At 47.3% G+C, this 25,953-nt stretch overlaps 11 protein-coding genes across 11 annotated transcripts; 3 read left to right on the top strand and 8 right to left on the bottom strand.

Moving 5' to 3' along the window:
* Nucleotides 1-164: 164 nt before the first annotated feature.
* N7483_009371 (uncharacterized protein) lies at nucleotides 165-935 on the bottom strand (the record flags this gene model as incomplete). The annotated part of the gene is made up of 1 exon (XM_057092798.1): nucleotides 165-935. One exon carries the CDS (start codon nucleotides 933-935, stop codon nucleotides 165-167), a length of 771 nt encoding a protein of 256 aa, XP_056943972.1.
* A 1,285-nt stretch (nucleotides 936-2,220) lies between these two features.
* Nucleotides 2,221-2,787, top strand: N7483_009370 (uncharacterized protein; the record flags this gene model as incomplete). Its single annotated transcript, XM_057092797.1, has 1 exon — nucleotides 2,221-2,787. One exon carries the CDS (start codon nucleotides 2,221-2,223, stop codon nucleotides 2,785-2,787), a length of 567 nt encoding a protein of 188 aa, XP_056943971.1.
* A 1,398-nt stretch (nucleotides 2,788-4,185) lies between these two features.
* N7483_009369 (uncharacterized protein) lies at nucleotides 4,186-6,278 on the bottom strand (the record flags this gene model as incomplete). Its single annotated transcript, XM_057092796.1, is given in 4 exon segments — nucleotides 4,186-5,680; nucleotides 5,745-5,912; nucleotides 5,991-6,186; nucleotides 6,200-6,278. The coding sequence occupies 4 exon segments, from the start codon at nucleotides 6,276-6,278 to the stop codon at nucleotides 4,186-4,188; spliced, it is 1,938 nt and encodes a 645-aa protein (XP_056943970.1).
* Nucleotides 6,279-9,307: 3,029 nt separating this feature from the next.
* N7483_009368 (E3 ubiquitin-protein ligase HEL2) lies at nucleotides 9,308-11,791 on the bottom strand (the record flags this gene model as incomplete). Its single annotated transcript, XM_057092795.1, has 3 exons — nucleotides 9,308-10,988; nucleotides 11,053-11,291; nucleotides 11,366-11,791. The coding sequence occupies 3 exons, from the start codon at nucleotides 11,789-11,791 to the stop codon at nucleotides 9,308-9,310; spliced, it is 2,346 nt and encodes a 781-aa protein (XP_056943969.1).
* A 1,140-nt stretch (nucleotides 11,792-12,931) lies between these two features.
* Nucleotides 12,932-13,962, top strand: N7483_009367 (putative carbonyl reductase; the record flags this gene model as incomplete). Its single annotated transcript, XM_057092794.1, has 3 exons — nucleotides 12,932-13,181; nucleotides 13,249-13,632; nucleotides 13,715-13,962. 3 exons carry the CDS (start codon nucleotides 12,932-12,934, stop codon nucleotides 13,960-13,962), a joined length of 882 nt encoding a protein of 293 aa, XP_056943968.1.
* A 175-nt stretch (nucleotides 13,963-14,137) lies between these two features.
* Nucleotides 14,138-14,991, bottom strand: N7483_009366 (fungal specific transcription factor domain-containing protein; the record flags this gene model as incomplete). The annotated part of the gene is made up of 3 exons (XM_057092793.1): nucleotides 14,138-14,304; nucleotides 14,363-14,815; nucleotides 14,871-14,991. The coding sequence occupies 3 exons, from the start codon at nucleotides 14,989-14,991 to the stop codon at nucleotides 14,138-14,140; spliced, it is 741 nt and encodes a 246-aa protein (XP_056943967.1).
* A 353-nt stretch (nucleotides 14,992-15,344) lies between these two features.
* On the bottom strand, nucleotides 15,345-16,104 carry N7483_009365 (uncharacterized protein; the record flags this gene model as incomplete). The annotated part of the gene is made up of 2 exons (XM_057092792.1): nucleotides 15,345-15,353; nucleotides 15,394-16,104. The coding sequence occupies 2 exons, from the start codon at nucleotides 16,102-16,104 to the stop codon at nucleotides 15,345-15,347; spliced, it is 720 nt and encodes a 239-aa protein (XP_056943966.1).
* A 535-nt stretch (nucleotides 16,105-16,639) lies between these two features.
* N7483_009364 (SWIB/MDM2 domain protein) lies at nucleotides 16,640-17,766 on the bottom strand (the record flags this gene model as incomplete). The annotated part of the gene is made up of 5 exons (XM_057092791.1): nucleotides 16,640-16,825; nucleotides 16,892-16,942; nucleotides 17,003-17,452; nucleotides 17,541-17,677; nucleotides 17,760-17,766. 5 exons carry the CDS (start codon nucleotides 17,764-17,766, stop codon nucleotides 16,640-16,642), a joined length of 831 nt encoding a protein of 276 aa, XP_056943965.1.
* Nucleotides 17,767-18,417: 651 nt separating this feature from the next.
* Nucleotides 18,418-20,870, top strand: EifCb (translation initiation factor eIF3 core subunit b; the record flags this gene model as incomplete). The annotated part of the gene is given in 6 exon segments (XM_057092790.1): nucleotides 18,418-18,490; nucleotides 18,553-18,745; nucleotides 18,843-20,037; nucleotides 20,051-20,377; nucleotides 20,441-20,505; nucleotides 20,516-20,870. 6 exon segments carry the CDS (start codon nucleotides 18,418-18,420, stop codon nucleotides 20,868-20,870), a joined length of 2,208 nt encoding a protein of 735 aa, XP_056943964.1.
* Nucleotides 20,871-21,152: 282 nt separating this feature from the next.
* On the bottom strand, nucleotides 21,153-22,066 carry N7483_009362 (putative extracellular SCP domain protein Pry1; the record flags this gene model as incomplete). Its single annotated transcript, XM_057092789.1, has 2 exons — nucleotides 21,153-21,680; nucleotides 21,740-22,066. Coding segments are annotated over 2 exons (855 nt in total), but the record flags the coding sequence as incomplete, so codon positions are not given.
* Nucleotides 22,067-22,865: 799 nt separating this feature from the next.
* N7483_009361 (uncharacterized protein) lies at nucleotides 22,866-25,636 on the bottom strand (the record flags this gene model as incomplete). Its single annotated transcript, XM_057092788.1, has 3 exons — nucleotides 22,866-23,136; nucleotides 23,194-25,477; nucleotides 25,528-25,636. 3 exons carry the CDS (start codon nucleotides 25,634-25,636, stop codon nucleotides 22,866-22,868), a joined length of 2,664 nt encoding a protein of 887 aa, XP_056943962.1.
* Between the last annotated feature and the right edge of the window lie 317 nt (nucleotides 25,637-25,953).

The following is a 25,953-nucleotide window of genomic DNA, read 5'->3' as shown; positions in this document are numbered from 1 at the left end:
AATCTGAAACCCAATAGTGCTTCTATGTAGAAGCAGATGCAAGATCCCTTCTACTACTATTATGTGCTCAGTCTATGAGCTCCTCCAGGGCTTGTATCTAATATAGACGCTGGGAGATTGATCTAATATGGAATAATTCATTCAATCAACCTTTCAAATTTCAGCTAAACTAAAAACACACCTCCATTAGTAGCGATGGTAGCACCCGTCACAAAATGATCCTTCATAAGATACAAGTATGCCTCGGCTGCATCTTCTGGATACCCAATATCCTTCGTCAACGACTGCTTCATAGATTTCTCAATCAATCCATTTCTCATCTCCTCTGGCAATCTATCAATCAAACCTGTCAAGACAAACCCTGGCGAAACGACATTCACACGGATAGGTGATAAAGTAACAGCCAACCCTTTCATTAGACCCTCAATTGCCCCACAAATAGCAGGTGGTAACCAAGCAGTCGGCTTTTGACTTTGTGAACCCGATGTCAAGGTGATTGATGAGGATTTGCTGGGGTTCATATATCGAGGTGCGTATTTAGCTACAGCCATTGCACCGAAGAAGCGAACCGTCAAGAAAGCTTCAACATCGTCGAAGGAGGCTTCTGGGAGAGACACAAGTGGAGGAACGTTCCCAGCTGTGAACACAACATGATCGATTGGGGAGATCTCGGCGCTGAATTTCAGGAGAGACTCGATTGTGTTTTCGAGATTCTCTCGAATAGAGAGATCGGTCACCTGGCTCCGGATTGATGATGCGCGAGCTGGATTGCTGGCTTGGAGATCTTGAACCGCTTGGGATACTCTCTCCTTGGAGGAGGAACTGATTGTTATGTTTGCACCAGATGCGAGTGCTTGTTTGGCAACGGCGAACCCAATGCCTGATGTTCCGCCGATCAAGAGGATGTTCTTGTTGGTGAGTCTGTTGACTGTCATTGTGATATTATCATTCCAGAGTTTATATGAAAGATGATTCTGATTGCTTGAGTCTTTCATTCTCTATTAGTATCCAAAACCCTTTTATACTTCAAGCTATACTGTGAAATTCCTATTGTTCGGACGAATTCGTCCGAGTCCGTTCGAGTCCTTATATTTCACCCGAGTTGACTGTGAATTCGGGTTTCTTACAAACCCCCTCAGCTCTTTTACTAAGACTGCGAAGCTTCGATCTTCTTCTATTGAGATTATGACTGTATGTTCAAATTATTGGATGGCATGGATCACCTGGGCACTGCCAGGTGACATTACTAATATAGAGAAGGCGAATATTTCAACAAAGGAATCCAGAAATGATTCTAGATCATTCTATAGTGCTCAAGTATGCTGCCATAGACGTTCCGCTCCCGAATGAGTCTTGCCATTCAAGTTATCCTTAAGGAGTAACCTCCAGAGGTTGATTGCCACGGCTAAACGTGTACTCTCATTTGCTCAATATGGAAGGTAGCAGTGACGTCTATTCCACTACCGATACAAATTCCGGTCAATGGATCAGGCCAGGGGATTCTGGAGAAATCTAGACTCATGATCAATCATGTTTGCCTGTTTCTTTGATCTCCCGAGGTCAGAATCCGGTAAAAGTTGACTGTTCTCATTTTTGTCTGGTTCCGACTAACGAGAGGCGAATTCTACTCGGCAAAGGATTCGGGGGAACAGGAACAGCTTATGTCAAGAATGTGGACGAACAAGAGCTCGTACCATTGAGTGATAAAGAATGGATATGGATAAAAAAAAAGGAAAAATGGAAAAAAAAATCTAGAACTTTGGAAAAAAGTCTGATCCTACGCGTACAATGAATGAAATGTTCTCGAACACTTCGAACTACGAATGTGGATCCACTCCAGATAACCTTATTGATCTGTCTTCATCCGATCTGCATCCGATTTTCTCTATTTTCTTTATCCCCACGCGGAACCATGACGAAGGGGGTGTCCAGTTCCCATCGTTCCCATCGGGAGTCGACCGTTGTTCGCCTCCACCTGAAAGGATAAATAGGAACAGATTCGCACCTCCAAGATGTTTCTTCTTTCCTCAACCAGTCCAGTCTTTTACCTTCACTCTCTTGTTCTTTTCTTTTTCGTGTCTTTAGACACTTACATTCTCTTGTCTGTTGAACAGACGTCCTTCTTTTGGTCTCAAGTCAATCACTATACTAGCTAGTCTTTTGACACATTCCAATCTCTTATAACCAATCTTTTTTTTGATATACATATCATTTTTCAAGATGATCTTCACCAACGTCTTCATCACCAGCATCATTGCTGCCACCGCTGCGGCTCTCCCTCATATTAACGCTGTTCGCCGGGATGCCACCGCCACTACTACTAGCACCAGTGCTAGCTCCACCTCTACTTCTGGCGGTAGTCTGGAGATCGTGAACAACATGGACTCCACTGTTTACATGTGGGACACCTCCGCCGAGTCTGGCTCCATGCAGACTATCGATTCTAATGGTGGTACCCACACCGAGTCCTCTTGGGAGACCAACCCCGATGGTGGCGGTATCTCCATCAAGTTCTCCACCTCCGAGAACGAGGACAGTGTCCTTCAATTCGAGTACACTATGGAAGGTGACACCCTTTACTGGGATCTCTCCTCTATCAACCTCGACTCTGATTCGGATTTCATTACTTCTGGTTTCTCTGTTACCATCAACGATGATAGCTGTACCTCTGCTTCTTGCTCTGCTGGTGACACCAATTGCTTGGAATCTTACCAGCAGCCTGATGATGTTGATACCAACTCTTGCTCTACTAGCGCCAAGTACACCTTGACTTTGGGCTCTAGCTAGAGTATTTGTGCTTTTTTTTGCTTTGATGACAGATGATTTTAAAATGTTCTGGTTTATTTCCTGCTTGGCTCAGGATTCCCTTCTTTACAATGAGACTGGATTGATTCTTATCACATTTTTCCTTTCTTTTTCTTCTTGATTTTTGATCCCGTGAACTTTTGCGGATTTGTTTTTCTTTCTTGTTCCTGTTGCGTGCTGGTCATGCTTCGTGGATTATAAGATTGTTATGCATATGATTATAGATATAGACTACATAGAAACGAAGCCATGTTCAAAATCACATTATTTTCCAGTAATATTATTTTAAGTTTAAGAAAGATTTGGTTTAATCCACTCGTGGCGAGAGTCAATGCCGGGTTCGTCATTCAACCGCCACAAGTCCTTAAAAAAACAGCCATCCGAACAATCCGAGAGATGAACGGGATTTTATTTAGCCTCTTCATTTCTGGAACTATCGAGAATTGTGATGGCAAGATCTCAGATCGAGAAGATGATATCATATTTGCCCTATCCGTCGTCTCTATCCATGCAATCCAGAATGTTAGCTAATAGGATCATTCCATTAGTAACGTTTTTGCTAGAGGCGAAGACTAACGTCTCTCATTACATACATACCCTAGGTTTAGGACATTCTTCAATGTTCCAATTGACATTTGGTTAGACCCGGGGCACTGTTGGGAACGTATGCAATTGGGATAGCCCTTTGAATATCAGAATAGGTGGCGTATGAAAGCTTTGGAGTCGTGTCGACGATCATACTAATAGATGATGCATTCAAAGTCTCGGTGCTATTGAATGTAGTATGAGAAATGAAAAATACTACCTATAGCTTCGAGAGTGGAAGTACTTGCACATGTGAATGTGCGCAGTCTCGGTCTACAGGTGACTTGGACTCGGAAGACTCGAAGTCATGGTAGGTTCAGCCCTGGGGATGTCTTTGAGATTAGGGCCCATCTTACGACTCAGGGTCACTGACATGGCTCCACATGTTTAAAGGTACGACTACTCAACATTGAACTCTACTCAGAACATCTGGACTGATTGATTGCAACTCAAGCAAGTTTATATTCAAAACAATTATATAGACAAAAGGAGACGATGATATTTAGGGGTATTGGGGGTATTCAAATTCTAACAACAGCATAATCGGGCGTCCCTTGTACAATCTCCCGTTTCCATCAACATACAGACCCGAGAAAAAGTATTAATATTATACAAGAGCTGCTAGCCACTCTCCACAAGAAATCGATATGTTCAGAAAACCAAAGAATGACGGGGACATATATCCAAGTAGGTTCAGGAGGTGGACCAGTCACAGCACCTGCGCGTCAATGCGAAAGTATGTATATTTCTTTTGTTTTCGAGGTTTGAGGGCGAAGTGTGAAAGCGCAAGCACTTTTACTCCTGTGAAAGAGTCTTCTCACCCTCAGAAGAGGCAGCAGGAGGAAGAACCAAAGGCTCGTGGATCTCCTTCTTCATAGCCTCCATGCGGGGGCTAGTACGCTCAAAGTACTTGTGCATGTCACCAGACAGGATGGTCTCATCAATGTCGAAGATCTCATCGGCGCTGCCCTCGGACTCGGTGGCGCGAGAGGCCATGGCGGCTTCCCACTCACCACGGAACTCCTCAACCTTCATCTTGTAGTCAAGAGCAGCATCGTAGTGCTTGCCCTTGCCGGTCCAGCGCTCGTACAGAGACAAGTGCTTGGCGTGGACGGCAGGACCGTGGTAGTCGTGCTCACGGCCGGTACGGATGTAGTGCCAGCGGCGCTCCTGCTCACGGAGATCCAGACCGGTGGTATCGGGCAGGAAGACGTAGGTGACGAAAGCACCCATGAGACCGAACCAGGGGACAATGTAGAAGTGCTGCTGGGTGGTGGTGTAGGAACCGGCGATGGCAATGATCAGAGCACCAAGCTTACCGCAGGCGGCGGAGATACCGTGAGCAGTACCACGGATGGGGGTAGGGAAGACCTCGGCGGCGACCAGGAAGGTGATACAGTTGGGGCCGAACTGGTTGAAGAAGGAGGACAGGAAGTACATAGCCTGGAAGGAGTGGATGTTCTCGGGCTTCTGGTAGTACTCGTACTTGAAGCAAGGGACGACGAAGAGAATGAAACACATCATGAAACCGATGATCTGACCCCACTTACGGCCGTAGAGCTTGTTGTCAACGGTCCACATGGCACCATAGTAACCAGCGATCTCGACGAAGACGTTGGCAAGGGTCCAGAGCCAGCTGGTCATGACGGTGTCGTTGTGGGGGCTGATGACCTTGATGAAGCTGCTCTGGAAGAGCTTGTTACCGTAGAAGAAGATATCGTTGGCGAACCAACCACCGGCGGTAGCGATAAGACGAGGGGTGAAGTGCTTGAAGGTAAGAGCAAGGGACTCGCTATCGTAACCAGTGACGGAGGACTTCTTCTTCTGGGCATCGAGCTGCTTGCTGGCAGCACGCATGTGGTAGGTACGGTAGTAGACGAGCCAGAGGGTACCAGCAGCGGGGATGGCGAAAGAGACACGGTAGACCCACTGGGTAGTGACCTTGGAGAAACCAGTAGAGTGACCGCCGTTGAAGATCAGCAGAGTCAGAATGAGGATAAGCAGGTTGGCAACCTGACCCCAACCTTGCATAGTGAAAGCACCGACGACGGAACGACCACGGTGAAGACGATCGTGGGAGGTAGTGACCTTTCCGGAACCGTATCCGTTCTCCATACCAATGGTGGCAGTCATGGGGTATTCACCACCGACACCAATGGAGTAGAAGAAAAGGGACCAAGCGTAACAGATAACCCAACCGTTGTCAGTAAGACCCCAAGCAGCAGTAAGCATAATAAGACCGATAAACATGATAGTGGCGTCCTGAATCAGACCCCAACGACGACCGATACTAATCAATTGAGGCGGTTAGTTATGAGTTCCACTTTTCTTGATAGGAGTTGAGATATTCTTACGCATCACCCAGATAACCGACGAGAACTTGACCGACCATGATACCAGCGACCTCGAGGTAGTTGACAGCGGCGACCCAGTTGGGGTTGCAAGTGACGCCGGACTTCCAGCAGTCCTTGAAGGAAACATCGAACAGACTGGAAACGTTACTGATGGAGAAGAGAACGTAACTGTGTAGAAAATCAAAATGTTAGTGGGTGTTCAACTTTAACGGGTTTCTGATATATCCAATTGCGGGATGTACATACCCCTCCAGACCCAGACCCGCACCAGGCAGGACAAAGTTGCGGAAGTAGTAGCTAATGGGAGACAGAGGATCTTCCTTGATCATGTTCCAGAGCCACTGGCGTTCCTTCTTCATCTCCTCACGATCCTGCTTCATACAGAATCCGATACGCTCACCAACGGGAAGATCAGCCCAGTAACGACCATCGGGGGGTGTAACTGTCGGCGGGACGAATGATCTCATCGAAGGCAACCTTCTCGTTGACCTCCATCTCCTCGAAGTGGTACAAGATCTCCTTAGGGGCCTCCATTGTGGAATGATCTTAAAAACCCGATGGGTTTTTTAGATGAGGCTAAAGTAGGGTTGATTGGAAGGGGGTTGGTTGGAAGAGGGAGAGAGCGACGAAGAAAAAAGAAGGAAAGGAGCAGATCAAGACATATTTATCTCGGAGGGTGGAATTTCTTCCAAGGATTATGGGTACAATGTACGAGAGAGAGACACGCGGGAACCTAAGCTGGTCCCGCCCATTCAACCACGAGTTTTGGAAAGTAAAAAAAAGTCAAGAAGAGAAGGGACCTATCGTATGCATGCATGAGAGCACGATTCTCGATTGAAGTGGAGCCGGGCAATCTCCCTTTTTAGTACATTTTAGTACCATTTTGGGGCGTTTTATGTTATTTCTTTTTTTTTTTTGTATTATTATATTATTATTTTTATTATTTTATTATATTATTATAATATAGATTATTTTCATTGTTACTAGTATTATATTATTTACAAGGATATGCTGGTGATTGCTTATTTAATTGGATGAATTGAACTTGGGGCGAGAAATGAGTCGGGTTTTCTATCTAGGATTGGGAAAGTGCCACCCAGCTGAGAGTGTTCATGCCCAGGTGCCTTCCTTCTTGCCACATTCGATCCCTTCTAGAACAACCGCAACACACGCATAGAATCTGATTTCGAGTTTGGCCCCGGTTTCATTCTTACATATACGGGAGAAGTAGGAGTTTGAGTCAAAAGTGATCAATTGATCAGGATCACATTACTCAACTACTCTTAACATTGAACATTAAGACGTTTCCGGATAACACAATTTTCTATGTCCAAGCCGGAAGGCGCCAACTTGGCGACCTTGGAAGAGGCTTGATCTGGCTTGGTCTTCTTAACTTATTGCTTAGATATTGCTTGAATTTTCTATATATTTGATTTAGGTACTTAGGTACTTCTTACACACATTTGATGGTTTGGATGGTTTGAATGGTTTGATCATGGTCGTTGGGGGTTGATATAACCGGGGGAACCCATTATCCAATCATTAGTGATCATTCCACCCCGTGCTCAATTCAAGGATGATCAAAGGTCACGGGATCCCCACTTGGTCTAGAAGCTAAATCTTATTTGACCAATAATCTCTCTTCTTACTCTTCTGTTCTCCTCCTCCCCCATCTCCACTTTTTTCCCCGACTCACATCGCTTCTTTGACGCACATGGTCAACTACACTATCCAATTGACAAACCATCATCCACCATCCTAAACCGGGCGTAATTCATAACTTACATCCGTACCTTCCATTCTCAGCTCCACCTATATTGGCCCATGTCATGCTAGTCCCCGCTATATGCGTCTGCAATACTACCCACTCTATCCAACATCGAGTAAGAAACCCGATCGCTTAGACTGATTTAATCAAGAGAGATGAAGCAAGCACAAGACACACCACCAATTTGATCTCCACCCATGGAACCATCACATTGCACACGACCTCGGGACCTCCCAAGTACACAACGTGGGCATCTGGGGATGCCGGAGTACCCGTCACCGCGGTTATCAGAATTTCCACTGAGGGTCTGGTCTGGGTCTGGGAAGTTAAGAATGTGCCCCCAATACGAGCCACACACGACCACTGACCGTTTTAACTATGGAGACCTATCCTCCGTGCACGCATCAGCGGCATCACATATACCGATCATCTAATTGGTTCCAATTTTATTATGGTGATGAAGCCTTGTCGGGCGTACCTAGGTCCTAGATACACACTAGGCGTTCTAGGCATACGCAGCCCAGGAGTACTAATATCAACTTCGCTAAATCCGAGATGCGAGAACCTCGCGTCGGATCGCTTAGATCCTGCATCAAATGCAAGGTTTTCACTAGTTCAGCCCTCGACGCGTGAAACCTCGAACGGACAACGCCGTGCCAAATTTACTCTCAGAAGCTCACGAGGAACTAAAAAAAAAAATTCTTGGTTCATGGTTTCCCCCCACCGTGTCATGCAGGAACGTGCTCCCAGATCGCCGTGTCGACTGGTCGATCCTTCTCAAATACTCACTCCAAGTCTCTCAAGTCTGTCGCACTTGAACTAACCGGGTTGGACTCGCTATTATGGCGTTCCCTCGGGTCATGCCGATTGGTTATTCTTACAGGGGGCCGTTGCGTGATTAGTCCTGGTGCAGCTATCCGACTTGATTCGATCGGGAGACCCTGCAGCCCGACGGCCAATTCCTTTGTTCTTTTCCTTCTTCCTTGCTTCTTTCGCCACAGATCGAGAGATCCACTGCACAGCGGATACTCCGTTCATTACAAGTTCGCTGAACTCCGTAATGATAGACGCTAACTGCCGGTTACCCTATAGTCTGCCGGGCGTTACTATGGAGCACCCGTATGGGTTATGCGGACTGACTGGTCTAGATTCCCATTACGTTCAGGTTCAGAGCTTGCTTCGTACTACCCAGTTAACATAGTTAAAATATCATGCCATGATCTTTCCGAATCAGGAATATGGAAGTATCCTCATCACGCGATTACCATCCTACTTGAGTTACCCAACTTGAACTCAAGCAATTCCAAGCAATTCGAGAAAGTTCACCCGTCAACTCACCCCATCACTACCATAGGTACCATGAACCTTGGGAAGATTTCAGGTTCAAGCTATGCTATTAGCCCCATAGGTTTAATAACGCCAATGGACCACTCGGGTGATCTGTAAAAAGCCCCATATCCCAGTTTCAGATCATATGGAACCGCATTACCCACTATACCACGCACATGTGCTGTGCAGGTGGGATGATTTGAAAACCCCTTCTCCACTTCTAACGACGCACGGCGGTTGTTTCCGAGACAGTCGCTATATCCCTATGAACTGAGTCCACGTGCGCTAATTGAGTCAACAATGGATTATACTAAGGGATCTCATTTTATATGCCATAGCTCTAGCTGTATACTAATAGACATTTACATTTACAGTAGCCTAATGGCAGGTGTAATCTAATTTATTTTGAATTCATATAGGATCCGTGCACAGACATGCCCACGGGTGCTATGTACAGGGTATTCATTTAACCAAAATGGTAAAGCGTCTGTTTTCCCTTCTTCTTCTTTCCCTTCTTCCCCGAACTTCCTTCCTCGTCAAATCCCGAATCCGCCGGTTCGGCCGGTGATGCCAACCCCGATGAAGGGTTCGAGCCCCATGCACTCGGTGCCGGTCCCCGACGATCATCCCAGCGAACATATCCGCGTGTCTTACCTGCCATCATCACATTCGGTTTCACCGCAGCTGGGAGAGCTGGGAATGCATCCGCACCAGTACTGCTACTGGCACTGGCACTGGCACTGACAGGTGAGGGGCGAATAGATATGGAAGGGGTGGATGATGAAGAACGGCTGGGACCGGGGAAGGTTGGTCGAACAAGAGGAGGGGTACTAGATGCGGCCCAGGGCGTAGATGCTGTGGCTTGAGATCGTCGTGCAGATGAGGGTCCTGTTGCAGCGGAGAGAGGAGGGAAAGGATTGGAGGATCCTGATGGCAGGGCACCGCTGCGCCCGACGGCTGAGCGCGAGGATTGCGCGGTAGACGATTTCAGACGCAGAACGCGCTTGCCGCCTGTATTCACGGTGCCCGGTGACATTCCCGGTAAAAGTCCGCCAGGTCCGGGTAGAGCGGGATAATCTTCGTTGATGGCGCGCCAGTCATTCCAGGCTTGGAGAAGGCCGGTGCGCTTGAATTCATCTTCGTAGATATCTGCGAGCTCCTTGATTAACTTGCCGAGTTCAGTGCTAGACGTATCGAATAGAGAAAAGAATGCGTCGATAAGTCCAGTGGCGGAGATTGCAGAGGTTCGGTAGCTGGATACTCGAGTGCGGAATTCTGTAAGCTTTGTGGCATCGTTGTGGAGGAGATTTGAGGCTCGCTCTACTACGGCTGTATGGCGGAGCTTTCGCGCTTGGTCTTGCGGACCCAATGACTCTGGGTGGGCCGCAAGATTGAGACGTTCAAGCTCCTCGGCGGGAGGGGCCTGAGGACGTGAGTTGGATGATACCGGCGTAGCACCCGCAGATCGGGCTGGTGCTTGTACGGGTTGCGTTTCCGGTCTAGTGAGTTGACCACCAAAGCTACGAGTCGAGACCGACTGCGCGCTTTGGATGGCCATCTGCCGCTGGTAAGCAAGTTCGGCTCTTGATAATGGCTGTGCACTTGAGGCGGGTATTGGCTCCGCATTAGGGTCGCGACCACGACCAGCACCCCGTCGTCCACCGCGCTGTGGTTGATAAGAACTGCGGATATTATCGAACTCGGACAGATCGACCAGTCGTGCATCGCGGCGAATGTCCTTTGACACACCATCAGGGTGCTCCTCAAGCTGATGACCCTTGAGATCCATCTGAGATTCAAATACCACGAATTTCTTCTCCAAGCATTCCTGGTCGAGACATATGAAATGATCGCGTCGGAAGTGGTCTTCGAGGGCATTGTAGTTCACGTAGTATTGCTGTTGTCGGTTGGAATTTCGTCTGTCGCAGATATGGCATCGCTCATGGCGGTCTCGACAGTGAGTGTACAGTTCATCATCCCCGTAGAATCGCTGGTGGCAGAATCCACACTCTGGGTGACCTTTGAATCCACTCTGGTTGACGGTACCAGGCTTATCATCTCCATGCTTTTCATGTTTGCGCAGTTCCTCTCGAGTGAAAAGGGTGTGTTCGTGAGTAAAGACTTTCTTGTTTCGTGTGCAAAGGTCACTACAATGTTATCCTCCAGTTAGTACCAGTGATCCTCTGAACATTTCCTGTTTAGAAAACCTACCACATAACCTTGCCATGCTTGCTCTTCACATGGCGATGTAGATCCGGCCAGCCCAGACAGGCCTCATCACAGCCCTCATCCGGACAGTTATACCGCAGCAAGAGGACCGTATCTTCAAAAATTTCATCATTTTCATATTGAATCCCCAGGTTCTCGTCGGTCCGCGCGAAGTCCTTCTTCTGGAAATCTTCAAATCGTCGGTTTGGGTCGTCGGTAAAGATGACAAAGCTCGATTCACTCTAAATATTAATAGGTCAGATTTGTAGCTTTTTCTCAGCGTCGCTGACGAAAGGATAAAAAGGACACCTCTTACCCGACAATGTGCGCAGCCTTTATTCTTGTATAATGCGCGGAGTCGCAAGGCGCAGATATGGCAGGTTCGGTGATTGCATGGAGATACGGATGTATGCTCAACCTTGGACGCACAAATGAAGCAAACCTCCCCATCGTCGGCGTCATCAGTAGCAGCGGGGAGGATCTTGGATCCGACCGTCGCAGTAGTCGTAGTAGAGGCCGGCGCAGTCGGAGTACTGGTATCTTGAGCGCCATCTAGGCCCTCTTTAGCACGACCTCCAGATCCCTTGCCTCCTCGGCCTCGAGACCTGGCTCCTCTGGTAGCCTCTCCTGCAGAATGTTGTCCATTAGGCTGGCCGGAGGGGGCAGCCCCTCCGCGGCCGCGGCGGCGACCACCACGACCCCGGCTTGACGACTCTGGGGTGGCGGACACGTTATCAGCCATCGGAGAAAACAGTAAACAAGAAGAACTTTTTTGATCAATGAGTCAATGGCAATATTCTAGAACAAAAGAGCTGAGGAGCTAGAGAGCTCGGGGCTAGAGTGGGGGATGGGAAAAAAAAGTTGTGTCGTGGCTGACTGATCCGTTCCGCGACGACATAGCCACAAGCGTCGACTGGAACAAAGAGCCCTGTCGCTAGTGGCGGTTTGCAAAATCCATATACAGCGAGGAGTTCTTGTTAACAGTCAGCTCCTAGGCTTCCTCGATTGTTCTATTCAGGCATTACTACTAGTAGTGGTAGTAGTATGACGCTACAGCTTGGAAGTTCTACTCAACTTGAACTTGAACTTGAACTTGAAGTGCCACGGGTATATATACATACTAGTAGTAGTATCTAGATACAGTAGTTTTCATTTGCCCAGATGATGACATACGTGTAACTTGAAGTACTGCTTGTACTATAGTCACATTCAGACATAATTAATGCTAGCTAGTAGCTAAAAAGGCTCTGAATTTTTGAATTTATAACATTAAGGTTCAAATGTTACTACTGACATTTGGAACCTTGGAAACCGTGCATGTGGACTCTGTTGATGATGTCTGGAAGCTGAATGGAAAGTAGTATGAAAATGTATCCTTTGAGGCCTGCTAGTAGTGTTAATATAGAAAAATGAATCAAATTTTTAATAAAAATTTAACATCTGAAGTGCTATTGATTTTGCTTGATAAGAGTTTCAAGTTTGGAGTATGCACACAGTGAGTATCTATCTATCTCCTGGGTTATTAGCGATAGATTGATAGTCACTATGTATCTGGTAGTTCAACTTGCAGAAAATAGTAGCCTTAATCAGGTTAAATTAATATCCATATAAATCAATATAATACCATACTATATTAGCGGCTATTACCATATAAGGAAGAGCCGCAGCCGCGTCCACTTGTTGCGGGCGGGTTGGGTTCATGCGGAATAACAGAAAGGGATTTTGGGCTGATTCGTGATCTTAGCTAAAAGTGTACAATTGTAACTATTTAAATGGGTATTCCCTGCACAATATACTAATGATTCCTATCTACTTTTAACATTGAAACTTTCAAGGTTACTATCAAGTTGTGTACTATCCAACCCCACATACCATATCCATCATGTCCGAATCACCAGTCGTCAATGGCAATTTCTGCCATTACAACAACACATACACCGGAGAAAACAGTGTGTTGAAGATGTTCTCATTAAAAGGAAAGACTGCAATCGTCACCGGAGGAGGTGCTGGTATTGGTCTGAGTGTCGCTCATGGCCTCGCGGAGGCTGGTGCAAATGTTGCTATTTGGTACAACTCCAACAAGAAGGCAATTGAACAAGCATCAAACATTGAGAAGACCTATGCTGTTCAGTGTATGTTCTCAATATTCCCACGCATGAATATCGTGGTGGTGACTAACTATGATTGCTTACGACTTAGGCCGAGCATACCAAGTCAACACCAAGGACTATGTGATCGTGGAAAAAGCCGTGGAATTATGTGTCCAAGAATTTAATGGCCGACTGGACATCTTCATTGCTAATGCTGGCATTCCTTGGACTAAAGGTGCGATGGTGGATGCTCCTATCTCCCATTACTCGGATGTGGTCCAGACAGACTTGGATGGAACTTTCTTCTGTGCGAGAGCTGCTGCCACGCACTGGAAGCGACAAAAGACTGAAAAGACCGATGTTTTTGGTAAGCCACTGGAAGGATTCACCTACGGTAGCTTTGTTGCTACTGCTTCTATGAGTGGTCATATTGTCAATGTTCCTCAGCTCCAGGCTGCGTATAACGCTGCCAAGGCTGGTGTTATTCATCTTTGTAAGTCCCTGATACACTACTGATGCATTTAATGGAGCTTTTCAAGGAGGAAGTAAGTGTACATTATACTGACTGCACATAGGCAAGTCTCTCGCGGTGGAATGGGTAAGATTTGCTCGCGCAAATTCAGTTTCCCCGGGTTATATTGAGACAGAGATCTCTACATTTATTCCCGACGAGACGAAGACGATTTGGAAGGGCAAGATTCCAATGGGCAGAGAAGGTCTGCCACAGGAGCTTAAGGGAGCTTTTCTGTATCTTGCTTCTGATGCCTCTAGCTACACAACTGGTGCGGATTTGGTCGTTGATGGAGGCTATACCTTGCCATAAATCAGACAAAAGTTGAACTGTGATTGGGATGGATATCATTGAGCTTCCCAACTGATACTTTATGTACCTAGAACCACCTTATAGATTCTCCAGTCAAGGAGTTCAAGGAACTCAAAGAAGAAATTTTAAAAGAATTTGAAATATCTCTCCCATAAGTTCCAGTCATCATAATCATTCATGCAGATCCCTGGTTCATCGAACCGAAAATTCCAGAGTCGAGATCGAAGTTGTCAAATATGCCTAATGTCGACATGGAATCAAAGAATCCTGTTTCGAATGGCTGGTATGGTGTTTGGAAAGGCTCTGTTTCCGCTTGTTGATTACTTTGCATTGCAGAATTTCCTATACAGAATGAAGATTTAATGTAAAGAAAAACCAGTAAAAAACACAGGAATCTTACCAGGGAGCGAATTATCAATATTCATTCTAGTGAGGAGATTAGGCCCATCATTCCGTTCTGGCATTCCATCTCCACCTGCTGCTGTCTGACCATCTCTTCTGTCAATGAGGTATTCACCCAGATCGGCCATGAGCGAGGCCGAGTAGAAGACCTTCCCAAGCTCTTTGAGAATTTGACAGTTCAAAACGAGCTGCTTCCGTGCCCTTGCTTGGAAGATCTGCGCTTTGCTCTGTTGCAAAGTTTGATATGATACCCGTAAGGATAGAGCGACTGCATAGGGAACAATCGGGAACAAGCGCAACTCATTGTGGATCTCCTCGCCCACTATAGAGGTCACCCTAGATGCTGAGAAGCTTTGGCGCAACTTGGACTCTGAGGTTGGAGAAACACCATCTGGACTTGCTGAGCGACAGGATATAATGGCAGCTGCATGGTATAGAACTTCAATCGTGGCTATTATTTCTGTTAGAGCTTCACCCTATCATTTAGACGATATGAATGGTATTACCTATAAAATGTAGTGGAATGTCAGATGCACCAACTTGCTGCAATAAATCCTCAAATGATGGAAACTCCTCTTTCCATGTCGAGTTCACAGCAGGCTGGTAGAGCTCAATTACCCGCTCCATAAGATGAATGGTATATAGGAATAGCTGAAAACAGCTATCCTGTGCCGCTATACATAATTTCATGTCACGGTTGGTATCCCGTCGATGAAATTGCATAGGTCTCCCTAGAAATGCCGCAGTGAGCACATCCAGTGCATAGAGACAGCAGAATATTCGGGTCGAGATTCGCTCTCGATGCATTGATGAAGGACAATGATGGTGTATGCCAAGGGTATATGTATGGCATATGGCACGAGATAAAAGCTCTGCTGACTCTTGTCGATTCCCTGAGAATTGAGTAAAGAGTGAAGCTAATGACAAGGCTTGAATCAAAATGAATTTATCCCTCACTAGACCCAGTGCGATTGAAGTATTCATCGCGTCTAAAAGAGTTCGAGAAAAATCGCTGTCGGGACTACTAACAGTTGGTAGACGGAGGTATTCCTTTGCACCCCGATCTATACTCGTCGCAATACAAATTGACTGGGATAAGAGGATCTTTTCGGGAGATGTGTCAGAGAGGATTTGGTAGGATTCATAATCCAAGACTGGAAACATAGGCTGTACGTTTTCAAGATAAATCTTGAGAAGCTCCTTCATATCGTTGGGAGCTGGAAGTGCCCCCAAACATTGATGCTCCAAGTAAGGCAGAAAGACTGAAGATAGCAAAGGATCCAGACAAGACATCAGACTGGACCTGGGCTTCTTGACTGCAAGCTGAGAATATGCGTTCCTTGCGGATAACCAAACGCCAACATCACCATGTCGCCGCATTGACCTAGAGCTTGAAGATGGACTCGCTGCAACTAGGAATGCACCTTCTGGATCTAAATCACCCACAAACCAGGATTCGCCGTCAATACATGCCCCTTGGGGAGGGGCTTGAGCATTCTGATGCTCATTCACTTCAGAACTACCCGGAATATTGGTGGGTTCTTCTTCTTCGTTCACTGGTGGAGACAAGATAACTCGCGTTTGAGTATCTCCGGATACCTGGGGTCGTTGTGATCCATGAGTACAGCGTCGTTTCCGTTTGCGACAGTTCATGCATGCACGTTGAGCTTTCTTGCGATTCTGAGGAAGCCCATTGACATCACTGGCCACAAATTGAAAGGATCGATGTCGGAACGGCATATTGAAGCCCTGGTACTCACGGCGTAAAGAGATAAGGCCACTTGGATGACTCCACCCCGCATATGAAGCGGAATCTCCATTCTCGGAGTTGCCCCTCTTGTTACTAAGACAGTTCTCCACTCTTCCTGCATAAGCACCTGTTGATGATCAGCGCCAGGTCAGATCTAGATAGCATTGGATAAAAGATGTATTGCCAAGAATGAGGTGAGTGCCTAGAACTTTCTATAACAGGTCAATGTCAATCTACTGTAATCACCAATCTATGGAAGTCTTAAAGACAGATGCAATTGCTAATAATAATCACCACTGGAGGGCTGCACCAACTCCCGCTGGAGGGCAGAAGACAAATCTTCGAATCAAGTATAACAGAACAAAGCCTCGAAGGGCCGAAAGATTGAAAAAGTCACGCCAGCATCCCCATGCATCGCAGAGAAAAAAGCCCAATAGTTTAATAATTAAAAAGAAGAATCGTTAGATCAGATGATGGACCAATCTGATACTTTATCGCGAACCAAGGTCATCCAAGACCAAGGGGCTATTCATCGGGGTTATACAAGTTTTGGTTGAGAATCTTTGTCATAGTGAACATATGTACGCGGTCCTGTTTGAACACCGCGCGCATCGGTTCATCGCAACGGATCTGGCGTCGGTCACTCGGGTCCTGTAGATCATTTTCGCGAATATATTGCCAAACTTTCTTGACAGTTTGAGGTCGCGAAAGCTACCAGTTGTGTTAGCAGGAGGTCGGGGGTCTCAACTTAATACAGTCTTGTGGGATAGAACTTACTGTGACCTCTCCGAGGAGTGAAGACAATGCAGGTGATAGGTTGAGAGGTTTCTAGTCGCCTGTGAGCAAAAGAAAAGCTTGATGTCACAAAAATATCAAGTCGGGTCTTACATGGAATCCACCTGTTCGATTCACCTCCTTCTTGGTGTCTGAACCTGACCCAACATCCGAGTCATCTTCTGCCTTGACTCTCTTGGACGTCTTGGCTTTGCTCTTTTTCTTCGAAGGAGCTGACCGGCGGCTATTGCCTCCTCGTGTTGGTCGCGCGCGCATGTTTTCTTCCGCCTGGAGCTTGGCCGCGAACAGCGCATCGGCATCGACATCGGCATCGGCGTCTGGCTTGTGTTTTTTAGGTGGCGGGGAGGAGGCGCTCGGATCAGATGCTTCTTCACTATCAGCCTGGCGTTTGACAGGCGAGGACGACGGGGGTGGAGAGGGTGCCACAAAGGCGGATTCATCATCCTTGTGACCGTTGCTGACGGGTTCCTCGGGAGACTCGCCTACTCCGTTTTTCTCCGCGTAAATATCGAAGCGTTGCATGATGAGTTCCTTGAGCGCACTCTAGACATTTTTATATCAGTTATTGCTTCCCTCGATTGATTGATTGTGTTCGTAGGTTTGGCTGTCCGATCTCGGGCGAAAAACTGACCTTTTGTTTAGTGAGGTCATAGCCGACTTCCTCTTGCAGACCCTTGCGAATGCGCTTCTCGGAGATGGTATTAAGGTCACTTTTGGCCAAGATCGAGTCTATAATTTCGGTAAACCGATCGCGCATGTCGGTTGTAACTATAACAACAGATTAGGGATCACAGAATGCCAGCTGAAGAGAACCCGACAACGGCCCCGGGACAACGCCGAGGTAACCTACGCGACATCTTGCAGGTCAATCGAGTAAATCGCCGGTGGAATTGTGTAAAGATGACCGCGGTATATTGATTGTGAATATGACGGGGAGCTCCAGAGCTTTCTATCGGAGTGATGTCGATTGCGCAATGGGGGGTATAGGTACTTGGAGGTTGATGGTGTCAGGTGGGTATAGTCGCACTGGCGCTTAGCGGCGGTGGGGGTGGAAGAAGAAGGTACGGGAGACCCCGACAGGGTAACCAAAGAATAAAGGATTGACTTTCTATTAAGTCAAATACACAAAGAAACCAGTTCTTTTTGTCCAAATAGAGACATTAATAACTGACGGACATGATAGATGAGAGAAAGGTATGAAAAAAGATGTTTTTAAACTTCGAGAAAAGGGAGTTTCCGGCAGCAGGGATTGTTGAATAGATCATATGTACCAGTTGATAGATGCATCTCTGGCACCTGCGCACCGGTGACAGGATGACATAATCCTAGATCACGGGATCTGGGAAATCTGACTCAGCAGAGATAAAGTCACATGACTTGATCTTAGTCAGCCCGCACAAAGCAGCATTTGTGGATTTGTGGATTTGTGTTTCTGGCCGAAAAATCTCCCTTTGAAGTTCCCAAAAGCCATTCTTGCTGCCCGGCTGTCGCATATCGATCTACCCAGCATGGCGCCCAGTTTCGACACTTTATCCGAGCAGGACCTCCACGAGGAGGAGGAGGAGGAGATTGACTTCTCCGGTGCGTGTGCAGAAAACTTTTCCCCGAAAAAGCCCCTCCTCTCTAATAATGATCGCCTTTAGATCTCAAGGAGCAGCTCGATGTCAAACTCGATGAGGGCCTTGATACCTTCGTCGTCATTGACGGTCTCCCCATCGTTCCCGAAGAATCTCGCCAGAAGCTTGTCAAGTTCTTGTTGAGGAAATTGACCAGCGTTGGCAACACCTCCGAAGATGCCGTTTTTATGCCAGTGACCGACAAGGGCTCAACTGAAGGGTGCGTATCCCGAGACACAGAAGATGGCCTATTTGAGAGGTGGATGCGAATGATAAGGTGGAATATTCTGACTGGAAACGTTGGTTTTTTTTAATAGATTCGCCTTTGTCGAGTACGAGACCCCCGAGCAGGCTATCGCCGCCGTTAAGCAGCTGCACGGCGTTCCCCTCGACAAGAAGCACACCCTTTCCGTGAACAAGTTGATGGATATCGAGCGCTATGGTCGTGAAGGTCGCATTGAGGAGGAGTACGTCGCTCCCGAATTGGAGCCATTCAAGGAGAAGGAGCACCTGCGCTCCTGGATGGGAGATTCCAACGCCCGTGATCAGTTCGCCCTGTACCGAAATGATAAGGTTGGTGTGTTCTGGAACAACAAGTCCAACCCATCAGAGAACGTCGTCGACCGCGCACACTGGACACAACTTTTCGTTCAATGGTCCCCCAAGGGTACCTTCCTCGCCTCCGTCCACCCTCAAGGTGTCCAACTCTGGGGTGGAGCCTCATTCTCCAAACAGAAACAGTTCCCTCACCCCTTCGTCCAACTCATCGAATTCTCTCCCCTTGAGGGTTACCTGACCACATGGTCTGCCCGTCCTATCCAGGTCGAGGAAGGCCAACCTATCTTGACTTACGAGGAGGACGGCAAGAACATTATTGTTTGGGATATTGAGACCGGAAAGCCCCTCCGTTCTTTCGTGTCTCACGATCTGGCTGCTGGTCCTGCCGATGAGGGTGAGGTTCAGCCTAAGAAGAAGGTGCAGTGGCCCGCTTTCAAGTGGTCTGCTGATGAGAAGTACGTTGGTCGTATGCTCCAGGGCCAGTCCCTCTCTATCTACGAGCTGCCCAACATGAACCTTCTGGGCAAGACTTCAGTTAAGATTGAGGGTGTGAACGACTTTGAGTGGTCCCCGGCTACTGTTACCCGGGAGGGTGTTAAGGTGTACGAGCAATTGCTCTGCTTCTGGACCCCCGAGATTGGCAGCAACCCTGCCCGTGTCGGCATGATGAGCGTTCCCTCCAAGGAGATTGTCCGTACCCGTAACCTGTTCAATGTTTCAGATGTCAAGCTGCACTGGCAATCACAGGGTGCCTACGTTTGTGTTAAGGTCGACCGTCACTCCAAGTCCAAGAAGTCTATGGCTACCAACCTGGAGATTTTCCGCGTTCGTGAGAAGGGTGTGCCTGTTGAGGTTGTTGACAGTCTGAAGGACACTGTTATCAACTTCGCTTGGGAGCCTAATGGATCTCGCTTCGTTCTTATCACCACTGGCGAGAACCCCGTTGGTGCTGCCGTTCCCCCCCAAGTCTTCCGTTTCTTTCTTCGCTCCTGAGAAGAAGGGTAACACCGCTGGTAACTTCAAGCTCGTTCGCACAGTTGAGAAGAAGACCAGCAACGGAATCTACTGGTCCCCCAAGGGTCGTTTCGTCGTTGTGGCTACCGTTCACTCCCAGTCTAACTTCGATATTGACTTCTGGGATATGGACTTTGAGGGTGAGAAGATTGAGGGCGAGAAGGATCTTGCTGCCAACTTGCAGTTGATGAAGACCAACGAGCACTATGGTGTCACAGATATTGAGTGGGACCCCACAGGTCGTTTCGTGGTCAGCAGTGCTAGTGTCTGGACTCACTCGGTAAGATTATGAGAACTGTCTTTTTTGATTATCTATATTACAAAAGCTAACTAAATCCTGCAGATGGAGAACGGATGGAACCTGCACACTTTCGCCGGTCAGACTCTCTCCGAAAACCCTACCGAGAAGTTCAAGCAGTTCATCTGGCGACCACGCCCCCCCTACTTTCCTCAGCAAGGAGGAGCAGAAGCAAGTCCGCAAGAACCTGCGCGAGTACTCGAAGGAGTTCGACGAGGAGGACCGCTACGCCGTGGATATCGCCAACACCGCCGTCGTGGAGAAGCGCAAGCGTGTTCTCAACGAATGGCTCGCCTGGATGCGTCGGGAGAAGGAGATGTCAAGCGAGGAGAAGGAGGCCTTCGGTTACCCCGAGGATGTCGATTCCCCCAAGTTGGCCAAGGATGCTCCCGTCAACGTGGACGACCAAAGCGATGCCGTGGTGGAGGAAATTGTGGAGGAGATCATCGAGGAGACCGAGGAGGTCATTGCCTGAACGAACCCTTTCTTCTTTTTTTTCTTCGCATATAATGTGTTTCAATTTCTCTTTTCCTTTTTTTTCTCCGGTGTTCTCTGCGCTTGAGGCCCGGGCTTCTGCCCCCCGTGTGTTTTGGTCCTGTCTTTTTGTAGCAAGGATCGGGGCGTCCCAAAAATCTTTAGATTGAGCTATCTGCGTCCGAAGCTCATTTGATGTGCAATGCGGATAAGCATGAGAAATGCCTACGAAACAACTCGTTCTCGTCATTTCCAGTTTCTTTTTTTTCTTCTCTTAAAATTTTCATTGGTATATGCCTATTCCGATCCCTATAATAATGAGGGATAGTAACATGGTTCGTATCCTTCCCATGTTAGGTTGTATACTGGCACAACCATTACTTGCATCAGTCATCGATGCAGACGCAGATCCAGTGGTACTGCTGGTAGATGTATTCGATCCTGTCGAGTTAAACGAACTACTCGGCAGTACATTCTTCTTGAAATAGGCGTCATGATCTCCAACCACATTTCCCACTGGCGTGTATTCACAAACCACATACCAGCCCTGAGCCCGAGACTCACTGCCCGTAGATCTTGGAGCTAGGACATCTCGTTTGGAGGTACTGGAATCATCTGGATATCCACAGTTCACTGCTGCGCATCCAACCTGTATCGTAGACTTCCAGATCAGCTGTGTGAAATGTCCTGTTTCTTCAGTATATCCAGTCGGCTTAGAGAAATTGTATAGTTCTCCTTCGTCGCCCCAAGCCTTGACAGCAGCAGAGGCATTCGCGAATCCGAATGCGATGTTTTCTCCATATGGTCCATCCTGTAGATTGAAATGTCAGCTTTGCTGTGCCAGTGTAATATGACTTGTTGAGTACTTACTGAATGCTTCCAAATACACCCTTCAGCCCATTTGCGAGCAAATTCCGTCAACGTCTCATTCCAGACTAATGCCTCTGCATCGTGATCATCTCGATATTCGTTGCTGACTTTTAGTACCGTGTCCTCGAAGTCTGTGAGTGAGGTGTATGATGCTGGACTGGGAACGGTAAGGGATGCTTTCACAGTCGTGACTTCGATAGTGGTTACAAAGGTAGTAACAACAACGACTTCTTGGGCGATGATAGCAGTCGTATAGATGCCGATCCACATGAAAATTATTGATAACAACATTTTGAATAGTCGATGAGTTGAGCAGGGTTTATGATGCTGGTGACTCGTAGAATAACACTCTCTTCTACTTTATAAAAAAGAAAATACCGACTCAAAGAGACTAGGCACCGATTGGTCTGCAGATCCACATGATTCAAGTAGGGTATGGTCATTCACTTGTTTAATCTGATCTTTATGGTTTCAGGTCTGTTAGAGAATGAAAGAACAATGAATATGAGAACAAAGGTGTGTCAGAGTCTCATCTCCAGAGCATATTTATAGGACTAAATGACTTTGAGGATTTTCTTCAGATGCAACAAAAATAGTTCTGGAACCATTTATCAGCCTTCAAGCTGCTAAGACTGTTAAGATGGACCCGCATCTTGAAGTAGATCTACGCGTCATATCCAATCGTGCCAGGAACATGGGTGGGTTCTGAGCTTAGTCTCCGTGCAGAAGTTAAGCATTTCAGCGAATAGATTTCTAGATTTGAGATCTTGTTTTGATTTAGACTGCAAATGCACACAGGTGATTGATCCTTCAGAAACATTGAGGGTTTGGATCTTGTTTCAGCCCAAGTGTGTTGTTCCATTAGCCGCCGTTGACGTCACGAGGAAGAGTGGGAACAATGAGATGGAGATGAATTAGAGAAGAGATCTGAATTCGTCTAATGGGAAAAAGCATTATATAATTGAAATATTCTAAATGACCGAGTATTTTGTTATGTAAAAAGTGACTTCGTAGCTACAGCACTCGTGCTATGTACATCGTGATAGTCTCATAGACCCATACAAACCTCGAGGACTCGCTTTTCTATACAACCAATACGCTATGCAATTCTCGGGGTATCTGTTGTTTACATCACGCTGCATCCAATACCATACATGGCTCGTTCAACATCGCGTTTCACCTGGTACCAATCGGCCCGGCGTTCCGCAAATTCGTATACTTCTTCCACACGCCAGATCCCCTGGAAGCGGTCGGCATCGGCGATGAGTGTCGCTAGCTCCTTAGCATCAGACGGGTCGATTAGATAGATCTGAGCGAGTTCGCGGAATGCCTTAAAGTACAGAAGAAGCTCGTTATTCTTCAGGGTCTGGACGAACTTGAAGTAGTGGTTCATGTCACTAAAATCAGTTAGCGCTACTCGTGGCCCAAAGAATCGAAATAGATTGATGCCTTACCTGATCAGTTTCAAGGATCCTTCGACACTGATCCGTTGACGCTTGAGATGTTTGCACAGTGCGGTGAAAAGACGTAGCCCGACCTCCTGGTTGAATACATCCAGAGTGCTCTTGTCAGTACTCCCCACCAGCATCTGCGTGTGCGACGAAACCACATCAACAACTGCCGCGGCAGCTTCGCTAAGGCCGACATCCATGATTTGTCGATGAGGGTCTGCCGAGACTTCAGGATTAAAGTCGGTGGCCAGCTGCCGCGTAGCGAGAATGTAGTCCACTTCTTCCATGAGTACGTCAATACCCTTGTTGAGTCCGGCTGCAACTTGCTCGTCCAGCATCTGCTCGAACTTCTTCTTTTCCTTCACGGCTGGATCTAAGAAATCGCTCCGGTCGGTCAGGCGAGTACTGATCAATTCTTGCTCATAAAATACATCCACCATTTGCAGAATCAGGTCTCCGACGTTGACCAACTCCAAAAATGTTACCAGAGGCTCAACACCTGACTGATCGCGTTCGTCTTGCTCTCGGGGCCGGTAATTCGAAAGATGATCAACGGCCTTATTGAAACCAATGATAACGTGTCGATGGCCCAAGATGCCTAGGAGAGAGACAAAAATGGCTTCACATTGTTGTTTGGCTGCTTTTCCATATTCGCCACCCAATCTTACAAATTGTGCGGCTCTTTCAAGACTGGATTTAGCGGAATGTACCAGGCTGAGAGCAATCTCAATACTGAACAAGGATCGAATGCCTTCCATCTTCGATTTCATTAACAAAGCCTTGGCTGCCAGTTCCGTCTTGGGCGCCTCTTCGATGGGCAATGGAGCTGGCGAGGAGATCGTTGAGAAACGATGGAGGTTTTTGGGAGTGTTGGTTCCATTTGTGTCTGAATCAGACTTGGCGTCCTCGTTGTTCTTTGTGCTTGAAAAACTGGGGAGAATGTTGACTGGCATCATGATCACTTTCTTGAAAGATGTCAAGAAATCTCGTTTGTCGGCTTGGCGATTGACATTGGACATCAAAAAGGACTCTGTCGAGGCAGCTTGCTCCGAGAGCTGGCGATCCCAGTCATCAATTGTCCCCTCAGAGGTCCTGCGGAAGAAGTCAAGTTCTTCCGCCAAGTAAAGCTCAATATGAGGTTCGTAAATTTTGGTCACAACAGTATCCAGATACTGGTCGAAGTTGTTGCTAGAATCTCGGATTGGCAGTAAAGTCTCGGATAGATTCATACATTGAATGAATGTGACGGAAACCGCAGTGAGGTAGGATTCCTTGTTGGTACGATGCAGCTCGTCAAATATAGCTGTCACAAATGGAAAGAGAACGTCCTGTCGAACTTTCTCCATGAATGGCAATGCCACTTCTAGTTCAGAAGGGAATGCACGATTCATGATCGTAACCTCCTCGTTGTAGGCGACACTGAACCGGGTGAAAAAGGCTTGGGTATGTTGGACTTTCACTTGCCCAGCCACACCATCAATGCAATCTGCCAATGTGCCCAGTTCGGACTTTCGAGTCATTAGATGGTTGTGATGGATGAACAGCTCCAAGGCGGATTGTCCACCGTTAAGACTGTACAGAATATGAGCGTATTTACGCATCAGTCCATCGATGTCATCCGTCTCGTAACCCTGTCGAAACTCGTTTAACGCTGCTGTTTCAAACATGGAAATTGCACTTTCCAGGCGATGGACCCGCCATTGCCATCCCGTAGTCATATCACTGTTTGAGAACGCTTGTAATTGAAAAAGCATTTGTGCTTGGATTTGAGGGTCTTTATACTTGGTGAACACCAGATTCTCAGTAGAGGGCCCGGATTTCGCAATGTCGTCGTACAAGGGGCTCAATGCGGCGTGAATCTTTCCATATTCCTGACGGGCCTCGCCTCGTATTGAACTGACCTGCTTCAACACAAACAGATCGGGATCGTTTGCTTCATTTCCCAAAGGTTCAAGTTGAGCGGCTGCTTTGCCAAGTTCGATCTTGTCGAAGCCGTCGGATATAGCATCAACCCCAGAACTGGGGACGCCTTCAACTGCAATTTTCGGAATGACACCATTTGCTTCATCCAAAATATCCTGTTCCTCGACGGCATCGAATTCGGCAACTGTCCCATAAACCTTCTCCGAATGCTTTCGTGCGTTGGACTCATCCCAGCATCCAATTCGTTTCAGCAATTGTACCCATCGAGTGTCGTCATATGCCATTTCGTGTAGCAGCTTGCACGAACGTGCCGCTCGAATAAGATCTACCGGACCAAGATAATCGAGAATCGACGAAACGATCTCTGTAAAGGGTCAGTACCTTCCTTATCAGCCACTCATTCTCGAAGCGTACCTGCAGGTAACGAGGCTCTAGAGATCTCCTCGAGCGATGCCATACGCAGCGAAGCCAGCACATCCCTGCGCGGCTTGGCCGGAACCGTCCCTTTCTTCCCGTTCGGCATATCTGTTGTTCGGAATCTTCATCGGGGCCCGGCCAGAATGTTCGCGGGGTGTGTGTTTCTGGGGGCGGAGATAGTAGTTTTGATCCCACAGCCACCCCAAACCCCAAAGTGAAGCCTTTTTGTGATATCAACGAACGTGGGAAAAGCCTTGTCGGATACAGAAACTCAATCCAGAAAAAAAAAAGAATTCCTCAACGTATCGGAAGCACGAGGATCAACGCCAAGTTAGGCGTCGATCAGTTCGGCAGGGTCCATGTCACCGCCTTGTATTACTGCCAGCTCTACTACACCGCTAACATCATTCATATTAGTGTCAA

Source organism: Penicillium malachiteum (assembly GCF_028827825.1).
Source record: "Penicillium malachiteum strain IBT 17515 chromosome Unknown utg000004l:1.0-4883003.0:1.0-4884900.0, whole genome shotgun sequence".
Taxonomy (NCBI): Eukaryota; Fungi; Ascomycota; class Eurotiomycetes; order Eurotiales; family Aspergillaceae; genus Penicillium; species Penicillium malachiteum.
This window is presented reverse-complemented; position numbering and strand designations above follow the sequence as displayed.